Source organism: Macaca fascicularis, chromosome 16 (genome assembly GCF_037993035.2).
Source record: "Macaca fascicularis isolate 582-1 chromosome 16, T2T-MFA8v1.1".
In the NCBI taxonomy this organism is placed as follows: Eukaryota; Metazoa; Chordata; class Mammalia; order Primates; family Cercopithecidae; genus Macaca; species Macaca fascicularis.
The window spans coordinates 38,745,935-38,760,868 of record NC_088390.1 but is presented as its reverse complement, the minus strand read 5'-3'; the positions used below and the strand labels follow the sequence as shown (position 1 = coordinate 38,760,868).

The 14,934-nt window shown below is 39.9% G+C and overlaps 1 protein-coding gene across 24 annotated transcripts in view; it reads right to left on the bottom strand.

The window, feature by feature from the left end:
• The window catches only part of ZNF207 (zinc finger protein 207), a 32,375-nt gene that overhangs the window by 12,040 nt on the left and 5,401 nt on the right, over window positions 1-14,934 (bottom strand). For 9 of the 24 annotated variants that reach the window (XR_010582116.1, XR_010582117.1, XR_012425508.1 and 6 more), the window contains exons 3-11: window positions 11,355-11,493; window positions 8,806-8,973; window positions 8,604-8,679; window positions 8,105-8,152; window positions 6,617-6,687; window positions 4,014-4,171; window positions 2,744-2,836; window positions 1,519-1,761; window positions 72-231 (exon numbers count right to left, since the gene is read on the bottom strand). Coding sequence is in view for 7 of the 24 variants with exons in the window: in XM_045375159.1 (XP_045231094.1) it covers window positions 72-231; window positions 1,519-1,761; window positions 2,744-2,836; window positions 4,014-4,171; window positions 6,617-6,687; window positions 8,105-8,152; window positions 8,604-8,679; window positions 8,806-8,973; window positions 11,355-11,493 (1,156 nt within the window). In the remaining 17 variants the exon portion in view is untranslated. The remainder of the gene's footprint in view (window positions 1-71; window positions 232-1,518; window positions 1,762-2,743; window positions 2,837-4,013; window positions 4,172-6,616; window positions 6,688-8,104; window positions 8,153-8,603; window positions 8,680-8,805; window positions 8,974-11,354; window positions 11,494-14,934) is intronic. The other 15 variants (XR_012425510.1, XR_012425511.1, XR_012425512.1 and 12 more) reach the window with 3 other exon arrangements.

The following is a 14,934-nucleotide window of genomic DNA, read 5'->3' as shown; positions in this document are numbered from 1 at the left end:
AGATAAATTTAATATTTTATGCATGAACTTAGAAAATCCACTAAATATGATAAACATAAAAAGAGGAATACCATGAGGTGGCATTGGGGGTCTCATTCCTTGTTGCTGTGGGATGCCTGGCTGTGGTGGCATCATACCTCCAATTGGTCCAACTGGTGGATTACCGATGGGGGCCTGTCCTGGCCGAGGAAGATTACGTTGATATTTAGGTAACTGTGCCCTTCTCTCTTCCTGGGAATAAAAATAAGCACAAGGCTAAATACTCAAATGTAGAGGCTCATCAAGCATAAAGGCATGCATCTAAAATCTTACAACGTTAAGAGTAATTTTCAAAAATTTACCCTTACATCCCAACTGTTTACTTTTGCCAGACAAACCAATCCAACTACTTAAACTCTAGATACCTTAAAACTTCACCTATTTGTAAACTTGAAGCATGGCTAACAACTTTCCAGGAATTACAAATTGCTTCAACAAGAAACTAATTAAGTATTGTTAACATTTTTTTTTTTTTTTTTTTTTTTTTTTGAGATAGAGTTTTGCTCGTTGCCCAGGCTTGAGTGCAATGGCCAGGTCTCGGCTCACTGCAACCTCCGCCTCCCGGGTTCAAGTGATTCTGCTGCCTCAGCCTCCCGAGTAGCTGGGATTACAGGCATGCGCCACAATGCCCAGCTAATTTTGTATTTTTAGTAGAGATGGTGTTTCTACATGTTGGTCAGGCTGGTCTCGAACTCCCGACCCTCAGGTGATCCACCAGCCTCAGCCTCCCAAAGTGCTGGGATTATAGGTGTGAGCCACTGCGCCGGGCCAACATTCTATTTTCATTTTTCAAGATGGAGTCTTGTTCTGTTGCCCAGGCTAGAGTGCAGTGGGTAATCTTGGCTCAATGCAACCTATGCCTCCCAGGTTCAACTGATTATCCTGCCTCAGCCTCCTCAGTAGCTGGGATTACAGGTACCCGCCACCACACCCGGGTAATTTTTGTATTGATGGGGTTTCACCATGTTGGCCAGGCTAGTCTTAAACTAATGATGTGTCATTTGTCTGTCTTGTGATCCGCCTGTCTTGGCCTCCCAAAGTGCTGGAATTATAGGCGTGAGCCACCATGCCCAGCCGTTATCAACATTCTAAACATTAACTTTATATCAAAATTAATTCCTTTATACGGGACTTAAGGGATCTGCAGATTCTACTTCACACTTAATGTTTCTTCAATTAACATGTGCAAACTTATGTTTAACTAAAATGATTTTTAAGAGAGTTAAGAACCTGACTTGCTGTCTTCTTTTAGAAACAGTCTGGAGGAAGGGGATAGAAAGCACCTAAGACCAAAACATGCAATATCCATTCACTTTAAGTATTTTATGATTTCTTAAGATTCAGAATGGCAAAAACCACTTAGTTAGCATTAAACCAGATCACAGACCACCTGAGTACAAATTAACACTTTTTAAAGGGACAAACTGCTATAATGGCTTTAAATTAAATGCTGCTAGTAGAAAACTAAAAACAACTTACCAGGGATATATCCTCATCTGGATGGATCAACTTACTGGTTGCACTAGTTGTTGTGAGTGTAGCAGGCTTACTTGTTATTGAAGCTGCTGGTTTAGCTGCAGTACTATTTGTTGTACTAGTGGTTGAAGCTGTAGACTGTGTATAAGCAGGGAATGTAGGCTTTGGGGGTTCTGTAGTTGTTGCAGGGGTACTATTTAAGGGTTTGAAATCTGTACCAACAGGTCCTTGGACAGCTGCCTGAGCCTGTAAAATACAATACTTCGTCAACAAAACCTCAAAACCCAAAATTAACTATATCTACAACAGTTTAACTTAAAACAAGACATCAACATCAAAGCACCAAACTTTAAATGAAATTAAAACAAAGTTAACATGTGATAAACACTCCACAAAATTCAAGATAACCCATACAAACATCAAAAGATGCTGGGTTAAAGTCACACCCACAACTCAGCAATGGAAATAAGACTATATTTAACTTGTTAGATGTCTTCTACCTCTTCACCAAAAATTAAATTTACAATGCTCTGTATTTATTCCAGATTGCTGAAATACAGTATAATAGAATAGCATGTGTTCTATTTTTACTGTTCTATTAATAAGTTTAGTTATTAATCTATCAAACAGCTAAAAAACCAAAAAACTACAGAATGAGAGTTTAAATTCCAGTTACTAAGTATAACATGAACGAGTGTAAATGGTGACATATTAAAGATACATCCTTTAGTAGTATTCTTTATATATATAATCCCCTCCAAATTAACAATGGCTGGATAATTATCAAGGACAAAAGGGTTAATTTAGCAGGATCTTTTAAAGTAACAAGTTACCAAACAAATGTGTTACTTTTCATAATACCACACATCTAAAACATGTAGACTAGGCCAACTTTAGAACCAAAGCAATGTATTAAATTTTCTTACATTAAATGTGATGCATTAAACAGCACAAATCAAAATAGCTTAATCATGCATCAGGCTAACCATTGGCCACTATAATGCATTTACTGCTTACATGCTTTTAACCCTTTAGAACCACAAGAGTTCGGGGTAGTTTTTTTAGCATGAATTAAAATTTTTAAATACCATTTGACTTATACGGCATTAATTTTGCTTTAAAAAAGTAAACAGTATATTTTTGGAAAAATATTCATTTTTTAAGTAGGGTCCAAAGGGTTAAGTTATAAAGCCATTTTAACAATTTTAAACTGCAACTTCCTGCGTACTTGTGCTGTGCTAGGAAACAGAGCTTTAGAAGATGCAGACAGACTTTCTGAATTGGATGAAGCTGTACTTGAGCTTGTGACAGGTGTCCCCATCTGTAGCATAAAAGAAAGGAAACAATGAAAAGTCTCCAAACAAATGGGTCAAAATAAGCCATGTGGTAGACTTTCTAGTAGATTGCATATTTGTAAATGCAAAATTTAATGCAATCAAATGTCATTTACTTTAAAAGGCAGGCAGTTAATGCATTTACAATAAACAAGATTAAAGTATGAGCCTCAAAATTTTAATTCTATACCAATAAAACCTAGTTAACTAGCTTTTGTAAAACTACTGTGTTTTGCATTATTTCAAGAATGATACCTGAAACTGAGAATAATTATGTATAAATACTGACACTTCAATCCAATTCTGTATCAATGATTCTCTACAAAAAGATTTTTGCCAAATTTTACATCTCTCAATACATAAAATTCCCGTCCACCATAAAGCTAGGTTAATGTGCTTAATAAAAGGCACTTAAAGAAAATGCTTTTAATTTAGCACCCACAAACAGAAAAAAACAGTTAAAAAAAAATCTAAGGGATAATCTAAAAAAGAAAATGAATAAACATACATCCTGATCTAAATTCTGAATAAATTAAACCTGAATCTGCTTAATTCTCAATGAAACGAGGGAAAAAAGCAAAGGTGTTAACCATTATGTGCACACTACATAGAACAGAAGCATCTTTCACTTATGCTCCGGAAAAAAAGTTGTAAAAGCTTTGAAAAAAGACCAGTAAGAAATACAAGTGTGCCTAGGTCAAAAGCCATTAAATTATGCCATTTTAGCACAAGTGTGGCATTGTAGCTCATCACTGTTCCATACTAGAGGCAGAGCCTGACAAATAATTTGCTACCATCTTAGGAATGCTCATCTTTGACTTTGCTGTCCTTCCATTCACAGTTCAGCTAGCAAAGGAAAACTTCTAAACACTCCAGATATTAAACTTTCATTAGCTTAAAAAAAAAAAAAAAAAAACTAAGAATAAATAGGGTTCACAACTATGAAAAAGTAACATACTAACTTTGGCTCCATTTAACCTTTTATGGGTAGAGGAAATCAGTGTGTAAACATGGAAGTGGATAAGCCACCTTTTAGTACATTTAATAAATAATATTAAAAATATTATAAACGAAAAAAAAACTGACCTACGAGAATTTCAAAGACTTCTGTAAACAACTGTACTTTATCTTTAAGCGCACTCCTTTACAGGATTTTCACCTTACCTGCCCAGCACTGGGGAAAAGAGGCTTAGTAACTGGAGGCTGCGGAGCAGGTACAGTTGCTGTTGGTGCAGGTGGTCTATTAAGAATACCTGGCGCTGAAACAGCCTGTGCTTGGGTCATTGGAGGAATTCCAGGACGTGGAACAGGTGGGGGCATACCTGCAGAGAAGAAATGTTTGGGGAAACTGAGTCACTGAAATATTTAGTGTAGGAAAAAACACTTCTATACTACAAAGTTATGAACAATTAACTGCTCAATGACTCGATTAAATCCAAGGAACTCAGGCATTTGCCCCATGCAATAGTCTTACCTCAAATTTTCCCTTCCTTTGGACTGCTTCAGAATTTTACAAAGTGGAAGATAACACTAGACTCTGCTGCATGCACAAAACATCTGGCAATTATGCTTACTGATCCTAATGACTTAGCAAACTTCTTGCAATATATAAAATAATTATTTCAATCATCTACAAGACAGATATTTAAATGTTCCCTGAACTCTAGTGCAAATTACAATAAAAACTCTATGAATCAAATACCACGAACAATAAAAACTTTTCCAAAGTTAAACACATCACTACTACATTCTTTAAACTTCCTCAACATGACAAAACTTTTTTTTTTTTTTTGAGACAGAGTCTCGCTCTGTCGCCCAAGGCTGGAGTGCAGTGGCCGGATCTCAGCTCACTGCAAGCTCTGACTCCCAGGTTCACGCCATTCTCCTACCTCAGCCTCCCGTGTAGCTGGGACTACAGGCGCCCGCCATCTCGCCCGGCTAGTTTTTTGTGTTTTTTAGTAGAGACAGGGTTTCACCATGTTAGCCAGGATGGTCTCGATCTCCTGACCTCATGATCCGCCCGTCTTGGCCTCCCAAAGTGCTGGGATTACAGGCTTGAGCCACCGCGCCCGGCCATGACAAAACTTTTAATGACTTCATATTATCAAATGAACATCAATTATTATTCTGTATTCTTTTAAATACCTAAATATGTATCACAACATAATGTATATGGAGCCGCCAGGCAATTATTCGTATTTTGTTGATGGTTTATTTTTCCTGTGTCCCTTTACATCAATTATTTTCAGCACTCTAAATATGCTACGGATTGCAAACACACCAACATAAAAACCAGGCTAGGGCCGGGTGCGATGGGTCACGCCTATAATCCCAGCACTTTGGGAGGCTGACGCAGGTGGATCAAGAGGTCAGGAGTTCGAGACCAGCTTGACCAACACAGTGAAACCCCATCTCTATTAAAAATACAAAAATTTGCCGGGCGTGGTGGCACATGCCTGTAATCCCAGCTACTCAGGAGGCTGAGGCAGGAGAGAATCGCTTGAACCCAGGAGGCGGATGTTGTGGTGAGCTGAGATCACACCACTGCTCTCCAGCCTGAGTGACAGAGCAAGATTCCATCTAAAAAAAAAAAGAAAAGAAAAGAAAAAAAGAAAGAAACAGCCTCGTGTGGTGTACCTCGCTGGCCAACTGAATCCCTCCTTGCTGGCCAACTGAATCCCTCCCTTTCCTTGTGCTGTATTTCCTGCTTCATAGGCCAAATTCTATATACTTAATTTCCCAGGTTCCCTCACAGCATAATATGTAAGGAGCTAAGGCGCTTCTGGGAAAGTTATTTTGCTTCCAAATAGAAGAAAAAGGGAGGTCAAGTGCTGCAGCTCACTCACACCTGTAATCTCAGCATTTTGGGAGGCTATCCGGCTGCAGTGAGCTATGATCGTGCCACGGCACATCAGCCCAGGTATCAGAACAACACCCTGTTTCAAAAAAAAAAAAAAAGGAGAAAAAGAAAATGGAGAGTGCACTACTACTGACACTGCTTCTTGTCTGAGCTGTCTTATAACCAAATGACATTTCTGAGGAAAACAAGCTAAGATTAGCAAAGTCAAAAAAGCATGGGTTAATAAGTATCACTGAGCCACTCAGTTTGTTGACTGAGACAATAAATGCCTACACCGTTTAATACAGTTTGTTGGAGCCGCGCGCAGTGGCTCACACCTGTAATCCCAACACTTTGGGAGGCCAAGGCAGGTGGATAACCTGAGGTCAGGAGTTTGAGACCAGCCTGGCCAACATGGCGAAACCCCGTCTCTACGAAAATACAAAAATGAGCCAGGTGTGGTAGTGGGTGCCTGTACTCCCAGCTACTCGGGAAGCTGAGGCAAGAGAATCACTGGAACCCTGGAAGCAGAGGTTGCAGTGAACCAAGAGCATGCTCCAGCCTGGGTGAGAGTGAGATTCCGTCTCAAAAAAAAAAAAAAAGTTTGTTGGATTTCTCTATTACTTGTCTAAAATATTCCTAGCAAATACAAGTGCTCTTAAGTACATGAGATTCAGCACATAGGCCATGACTCACTTTGGCTGCTTTGAAACCTATCATCTATTTCAAACTTCAAGAAAGGGCCATGGTCTTCAGATATCCACTAAAATACATTTTTGTAAATAGGGCCCATATAACACTTCTCACAGGAACTTGCAACTTACGAAAATTTTTAAATTTCATTATACCAATGCCCACAGATGTCTAAAAAAACTTAGAATTAAAGCCTGTACATCATATTAAAAGGAAATTGTCTAACATATCATACCTGGTGGCATTCCAGGCATCAGAGGTGGTATTCCTGGTCCAGGTGGCATCATTCCACCCATTGGCATCATTCTATTAGAAAGCAAATTTCAAGAAACAGTAAGTTAATGAACAGCATAAACCATTAAAAAATATTCTGGCTAAAGCCTGAAACAACACTAGATAGACTTGAATCTGACCTCTAATATTGATATGAATCAAGCTGAAAGAACACACAACACACTGTAACAATCCTATCAAAATAAATTTTTTAAAACCCAGCAAACTCTTTGGTTTACCAATAAAAGAAAAAAAAAATGTTGACAAAACATTTAAAGTCATTGAGAACAAATATACTCTCAATATATATGAGACCTCATCTAAAATACGTGTAATGGAAAGCAAAATTACCACTTTTTCCACTTGTAAAATATCCACACAGAGTATTAAATAAAAAGAAGAAATCTCTATTTTAGAGTTGTGTCAGATTTTGAAAAGGAAAAGATTGAATGAATGTACCCTTTGAAATGAGATTTTTTTATTTGGCTAGGTGCAGCAGCTCACGCCTGCAATCCCAGAACTTTTGAGAGGCCAACGCTCAAGGACTGCTTGAACCTAGGCTGGACAAAAAGTGAGACCATATCTTTTTTAAAAAAGTATCTTTTTAAAAAAAATTTCAAACATTAGCTGGGTGCAGTACTGTGTGCCTGTAGTCCCAGATACTCAGGGGGCTGAGGTGGGAGGATCACCTGAGCCCAGGAAGTCAAGGTTGCAGTAAGCTGTGACTGCACCACTGCACTGTAGCCTGGGCGACAGAGTAAGACACCCTGTCTCAAATACATACATACACACACACACACACACACACACACACACACACACACACACACACACACATTTTTAGAGGAAGGAAATGCTACCACCAAAATTAAAGACACTCAAAAGTAAAATCAGATGGCCTAATATTTACAATAACTACCTAACACTAAACCATGACTTAAAAACACAACCCATTCATTTTTTTCCCCTAAAAGAGCTCACCTTCAAATATCAGTGTCCAATTCACTTAAAAAACGACAAATTGGTCAATTTTCTTCAAAATTTTTAAATTTTTTGTGGGCAAATTCAATTCTTGATTTAAAATTTTTATCAGAAGATTAACTTCTATTGATAGATTAGAAAATTCCATTACATCCTATGATAATAAAGTACATTTCACAGAATATAGTCTTTCTTAAATACTAACCCTTATTATCAGGTCCCATTACTTTTAATAGTTTGGAGAAAAATCACTGCACGTTTGAAGTATGTTTATATGGGTCTATTACTATTTCCTAAAAGATGTTTTATTTTCCTTCTTTAAGAGACCTGTGTTAATTAGCTTTCAAGTTTTAGTGAGGAAGGTTAGAAAATTTCTGAAGTCAACTGAATAGATACCATTAAACACACACATAAAAAAAATGACAGTATCATTATACCTCCTGAATTACATTATGAATGAGATGCTTACATGTTTTCACCGCAAAATGACTGGGTGTATTTTCTCTGATGATGCAATCTGTGAAAATGTATGACAAAATCAAAATCTAACTGTGATTTTCAAAATACAGTGGGAAAGTGTATTGTATACCTCTCACATCCAACAATATTTAAGTAAAAGTGATGGGCACAAGCACCTCATACTCATTTTAGTTTTGATGCTTTGACAAATAAATCATTTACAGAGTTTGTCTGCTTCTTGTCTATAAATAACCAACTACTTTAATCACAGTAAATGCAATTGAAGTAGATGGTTGCTTACATATACCCTAAAACCCAAAAATCTATTATTCAGAGGCAAATTTATACTCCTTAAATTTATTGGTTGATCCCTTTATTAGACAAGATTTATATAGCCCATACCTTCTTCTAAAGCAAAAAATGAAAACTAACATTTCATTCATATAACATCCAAATTGAAAAAGATTACTAGGCACAAGCCTACAAGATAAATAAAAAAATTTTCTTACCCAGGTGGCATGCCTGGCATAACTGGTGGCATTCCTGGCATCAGAGGAGGAACACCTGGCATTAATGGAGGTATGCCTACAAGCAAGAATTTCAATCAAAATAATAACAAATATTAAAGAGTCAGGGGGAAGAAAGTAATACTTCGATACAATATAAATAATGCCCTAAAAATGTAAGATTTTAAGCAATCCTATATGCTACCTGGAGGCATTCCTGGTGCTCCTGGTACTGGTGGCAGTCCTGGCTGTGCCATTGGGGGAATATAACCTTGTTGAGGTTGAACAGGCTGTGGCTGAAATGAAGTTGAGGCTGCAGAGTCATCATCATCATATTCATCAGAATCATCTTGTTGTTTCTTTTTTTGACTTTCTGTTACAAAAAAAATCTTAATTATTTCCATGGAGTAAAAACTAAGAAAGTTTACTTACAACATTCAATATTTAAAAATACTTATATTGGTAAAATTAGTTAATGAGATTTTTCTTCCCCCAAAATTCAATATTGCTCTATGTTCTTCAAATGTGTTTTCACCCTATATTAAACAAGGTTAACGTTCTTTCCCTGTCCCATAAAAGGTAAAATGATTATCCTAAATCAGTATTTTTTCTTTTAAATTTTTAGTAGGGTCTTGCTCTGTGACGCAGGCTGGAAAGCAATGGCACAACTGCAGCTCACTGCACTCTCAAACTCCTGGGCTGAAGTGATGCTCCCGCCTCAGTCTCCCAAGTAGCTGGGACTGCAGGCAAATGCCACAACACCAGGCCTTCTAAAAAAATTATTATATTATTATTATTTTTGGTAAAGATGAGGTCTCGAACTTTTGGCCTCAATTGATCCTACTGCCTCAGCCACCTAAAGCACCGAAATTATAGGCGGTCCTTCATTTTCATATGCCTTAACACTTGTTAATTCTATTTGGAATTCAATTATGAACAATAATATAAGAAAATGGAATGATCCAAATGGTACTGCATATATGCCAATCAAGTACATGTCTTCAAAAACAGAGCTCAAATTTAAAATTCCAAATAGATAGATCTACCATTCAATTTTATCTATCTTATCTATTAAGTGACTAATCAATTAATTTATCTAGATAGGATCTCACTCTGTTACCCCGGCTGCAGTGGAGAATTCACAGCGGAGAATTCACAGCTCACTGAAGCCTCAACCCCCAGGGCTCAAGACATACTCCCACCTCAGCTGAGACTACAGGCATGTGCCACCACGCCCAGCTAATTTTTATATTTTTTTGTAAAGACAGCGTGTCACTTTCTATTGCCCAGGTTGGTCTCCCAATTTCTAGGCTCAAGCAGTCTTCCTGCACCGCCTGCCCATAGTGCTGGGATGACAGGTGTGAGCCACTGCAACTAACCTACCATTACATTTATAATTGAAAATAGTAACTATGGGCTTCAGTGAGGCTGAAAAAAGAATATTATTACAAGGGAAGAGAGATGGTGGCTCACACCTGTAATCCCAGCACTTTGGGAGGCCTTGGCAGGTAGACTGCTTGAGGTCAGGAGTTTGAGACCAATCTGACCAACATGGTGAAACGCCGTTTCTACTAAAAAATATTAAAAAAAACTAGGCCAAGTGTGGTGACTCAGGTCTGTAATCCCAGCACTTTGGGAAGCTGAGGCAGGTGGATCACTTGAGGCCAAGAGTTTGAGAACAGCCTAGGCAACATGGTGAAACACTGTCTCTACTGAAAACACAGGAGAAAAAAAAAAAAAAAAAGCTGGGAATAGTGGTACACGCCTGAAATCCCAGCTGAGCAGCTGAGGCACGAGAATCACTTCAGCCTGTGAAGCTGAGGTTGCAGTGAACTGAAATCATGTCACTGTACTCCAGCCTGGCCAACAGCTAGACTCTGTCTCAAAATAAATAAATAAATTTAAAAAAAAAAAAAATACAAGCCGGGCAAGGTGGCTCACGCCTGTAATCCCAGCACTTTGGGAGGCCGAGGCGGGTAGATCACTAGGTAAGGAGCAGATCACGAGGTCAGGAGTTCGAGACCAGCCTGACCAACATGGTGAAACCCCTCTCTACTAAAAATACAAAAATTAGCCAGGTGTGGTTGTGCGCACCTCTAATGCCAGCTACTCCAGAGGCTGGGGCAGGTGAATCGCTTGAACCTGGGAAGCGGAGGTTGTGGTGAGCCGAGATCATACCACTGCACTCCAGCCTGGGCAACAGAGACTCTGTCTCAAAAACAAAAGCAAACAAAAATCAGCTGGGTGTGGTGGCACAAACCTGTAATCCCAGCTACTCAGGTGGCTGAGGCACAATAATCACTTAAGGCTGGGCACGGTGGCTTGCGCCTGTAATCCCAGCACTTTGGGAGGCCAAAGCGGGCAGATCACCACTTAAGGTCTGGAGTTCAAGATCAGCCTGGCCAACATGGTAAAACCACAAAAATTAGCTACTAAAACCACAAAAATTAGCCAGGCGTGGTGGTGCATGCCTGTATTCCCCAGCTACTCAGGAGGCCGAGGCAAGATTATCACCTGAACCTGGGAGGCACAGGTTGCAGTGCAGTGAGCCGAGATCATGCCACTGCACTACAGCCTGGCAACAAAGCAAGACTCCACGTCAAAAAAAAAAAAAAAAAAGAATCACTTAAACCCCAAAGGCAGAAGATGCAGAGAGCCGAGATCACACCACTGTACTCCAGCCTTGGCTGGACAGAGTAAGCCTCTGTTCTCAAAAAAAAACAAAAACAAAAGAAAAGTTATCCCAATATTTACCTTGTGTTTTCTGCTCAAGAAGTCGTCGTCTTTCATCCATGTCTTTTTCTGGAATACCTTCCATACCGTATATTTCCAATTCTATGTCTGTTCTTCCAGGTATTGCATTTGGTACGGCATCTATTGTTTCTTTATGTACCTAACAACAACAATTTCCATTAGATAAAAGTCTTTTTTTAAGAATAATTATGAATTAATCAAAGACTACTTAGTATAATGTTAAAGAATAAATGTTCTATGGTGAGGCCATGTAGGGTCAATTCCCAGTTTTGCCATTCACTAGCTCTGTGACTGATATCAAGCATGTCGGTGGACCTCTAAGCCTGTTTACTTCATCTATATAGTAGCTAACTTGTAGAGTTGTTTTTAGGATTAAATACTATATATAAAAAATACTTGGCCAGATGTCTAACACACAGTAAACATTCAATAAACATTCTTTCAAGTTTATCATATAATCTTGATTACTTCAATTATTAGCAGTAACTAGTAGTCCTATCCAAATCAGGGATGTTTCACATGTGAATTAAGAAAAGATTAGGAAACAGCCTCATATTAGAATTACAATATAGCCAGGTGAGGTGGCTCACACCTGTAATCCCAGCACTGGGGAGGCCGAGATAGGTGGTTCACCTGAGTCAGGAGTTTGAGGCCAGCCTGGTCAACATGGCAAAACCCTGTTCCTACCAAAAATACAAAAATTAGCTGGGCGTGGTGGGGGGTGCCTGTAATACCAGCCATTCAGGAGGCTGAAGAGGGAGAATCGCTTGAAGTGAGCTGAGATCGCAACACTGCAATCCAGTCTGCACGACAGAGGGAAGAGTCCCTCAAAAATAAAAATAAAAAAAAGCTAGGCGTGGCAGTGCACACCAGTAATCCCAACCACTGGACAGGCTGAGGCATGAGAATAACTTGAACACGGGAGGCAGAGGTTGCAGTGAGCGTTCCAGCCTGGGCTGAAACAGCGAGACTGTCTCCAAAAATAAAAATAAAAAAATAAAAAGCTGGGCGCGGTGGCTCACGCCTGCAATCCCAGCACTTTGGGAGGCCAAGGCAGGCGGATCACGAGGTCAGGAGTTTGAGACCAGCCTGACCAACATGGTGAAACCCTGTCTCTACTAAAAAATACAAAACTTAGCCTGGCATGGTGGCATGCACCTGTAATTCCAGCTACTCAGGAGGCTGAGGCAGGAGAATCGCTTGAACATGGGAGGCAGAGGTTGCAGTGAGCTGAGATTGCACTATGGCACCGTAGCCTGGGCAAGAGAGCGAGATTCTGTCTCAAAAATAATAATAATAATAATTACAATAGCAAATTTTCTAAGTACAGATCTTGAGACAAGCCTCTGGTTACAAACTAGAAAAGTTACATTTACAATCAGTATGACTTGCAACTAATGAGTTACGTGAGGCATTTTACTTTTTTTTTTAAGACAGGGTCTCACTCTGCCGCCCAGGCAGGAGTACAGTGACATTATCTCAGCTCACTGCAACCTCTGCCTCTCAAGCTCAAGCCATCCTCCCACCTGAGCCTCCCAAGTAACTGGGACTACAGGTGTGTGCGCTGCCATGCCTGGCTAAGTGTTGTATTTTCTGTGGCGATGGGGTTTTGTTACATTCCTCACACTGGTCTCAAACTCCTGAACTCAACGGATGCACCCGCCTCAGTGTCCTAAAGTGCTGGGGTTACAGCGGTGAGTCACCATGCCCGGCCCTGAGGCACTTCAACATGTTTCTTGCAACACACTGAAAATCTGGGATTTTTTTTCCTCACTATATTGTTTTGCTACATAAATGTTTCTTTTTTTTTTTTTTTTTGAGACGGAGTCTCGCTCTGTCACCCAGGCTGGAGTGCAGTGGCCGGATCTCAGCTCACTGCAAGCTCCGCCTCCCGGGTTCACGCCATTCTCCTGCCTCAGCCTCCCGAGTAGCTGGGACTATAGGCGCCCGCCACCTCGCCCGGCTAGTTTTTTGTATTTTTTAGTAGAGACGGGGTTTCACCGTGTTAGCCAGGATGGTCTCGATCTCCTGACCTCGTGATCCGCCCGTCTCAGCCTCCCAAAGCGCTGGGATTACACATAAATGTTTCTAATCTTCAGATCTGGACAACTTTTGCCAATATCCCTCCCAGTCTTGGTTTCTTCAGCAAGCCATTTTGCTGAAGTAGACGTCAAAGTATTTTGTCTAGACTATCAAGTCTTTCTGGAAATGCTAATGCATGCTCAAGTTTGAGAAGCCCTGATTTAGGCTAATGACTTAGATATACTCGCCCAAATAACATTCATTTTTTCTTTCCTCATAAAACATTTTCATGTATGAACAGAAAAGTAACTACAAAAAGGTAAGTATTTTCTTCTTAGCAATGTATCTCACTTAAAGATTTGAAACTGGGGCATGCAAACCAAACTCAGAAATTATCTTAATATCTTTTTGTTTTGTTTTGTTTTTTGAGACGGAGTGTCGCTCTGTCGCCCGGGCTGGAGTGCAGCGGCCGGATCTCAGCTCACTGCAAGCTCCGCCTCTCGGGTTCACGCCATTCTCCTGCCTCAGCCTCCCGAGTAGCTGGGACTACAGGCACCCGCCACCTCGCCCGGCTAGTTTTTTGTATTTTTTAGTAGAGACGGGGTTTCACCGTGTTAGCCAGGATGGTCTTGATCTTGTGACCTCGTGATCCGCCCGTCTCGGCCTCCCAAAGTGCTGGGATTACAGGCTTGAGCCACCGCGCCCGGCTAATATCTGATTGTTAAAAGCTATTCCTTATATAGCAATTAAAATATTTATGGATAAAGCGGCTCAACAAGTGACTTAATTGCCCTGTTTCCTAAGGATTTTTGGAATATTTTGCTATTCTTAAAGAGATGACGCAACAGGCATTCTATAAACAATTACATTCACATACACACTAATCTTCACTACATTTCTGAGGGCAACAATTTACTAATTTAAAGGTGTTATCTATTATGGTACAGCCAGAATTAGATTTCTTGGGACCTTGTCAAGCAAAGTCATAGGGTCTTGGTTGAAAAGACAGGAGGCAAGCATTGATGAGAAACTGCAGGTAACCACCTAACTTACTAATCATGTCTTAGGGTTTATCATCTATAAAACTGGTATGATTTAACTGCCAGGCCTATCTCACAGGTTGCTGTGAAAATATAGGACTAAATAAAGGCACTCAGACAATTAATAATGTTACTAACAGTTTCTCAACTAACCTCCTTGCAGCTTCCACACCACTTCTCTGCTCTTCATATAGGACAACTCCCTAAGAGTGCCTCCGCTTCCTCTCCCTTTGTCTCTTCAAAGCACTGTAATCACACTTCACCCTCACCACTCTTAGCAATGACTCTTTGTCAAGTCACCAATGACCTTATTAAGCCAGTCTCAGTCCTCTTACTGAACCAACCACCAGCATTTGACTCAGTTAAATAAGTCACTCCTTGAAACACATCATTGACTTCCAGGGCACTATTCTTGGTTTTCCTACCTTTCAATCTCCTTGGATGATTCCTTTTAATCTCCTGACCTTCAAATGTTGGAAGTGGCCAAGAGCAGAGAGCACCTAATTTCCATCCACATT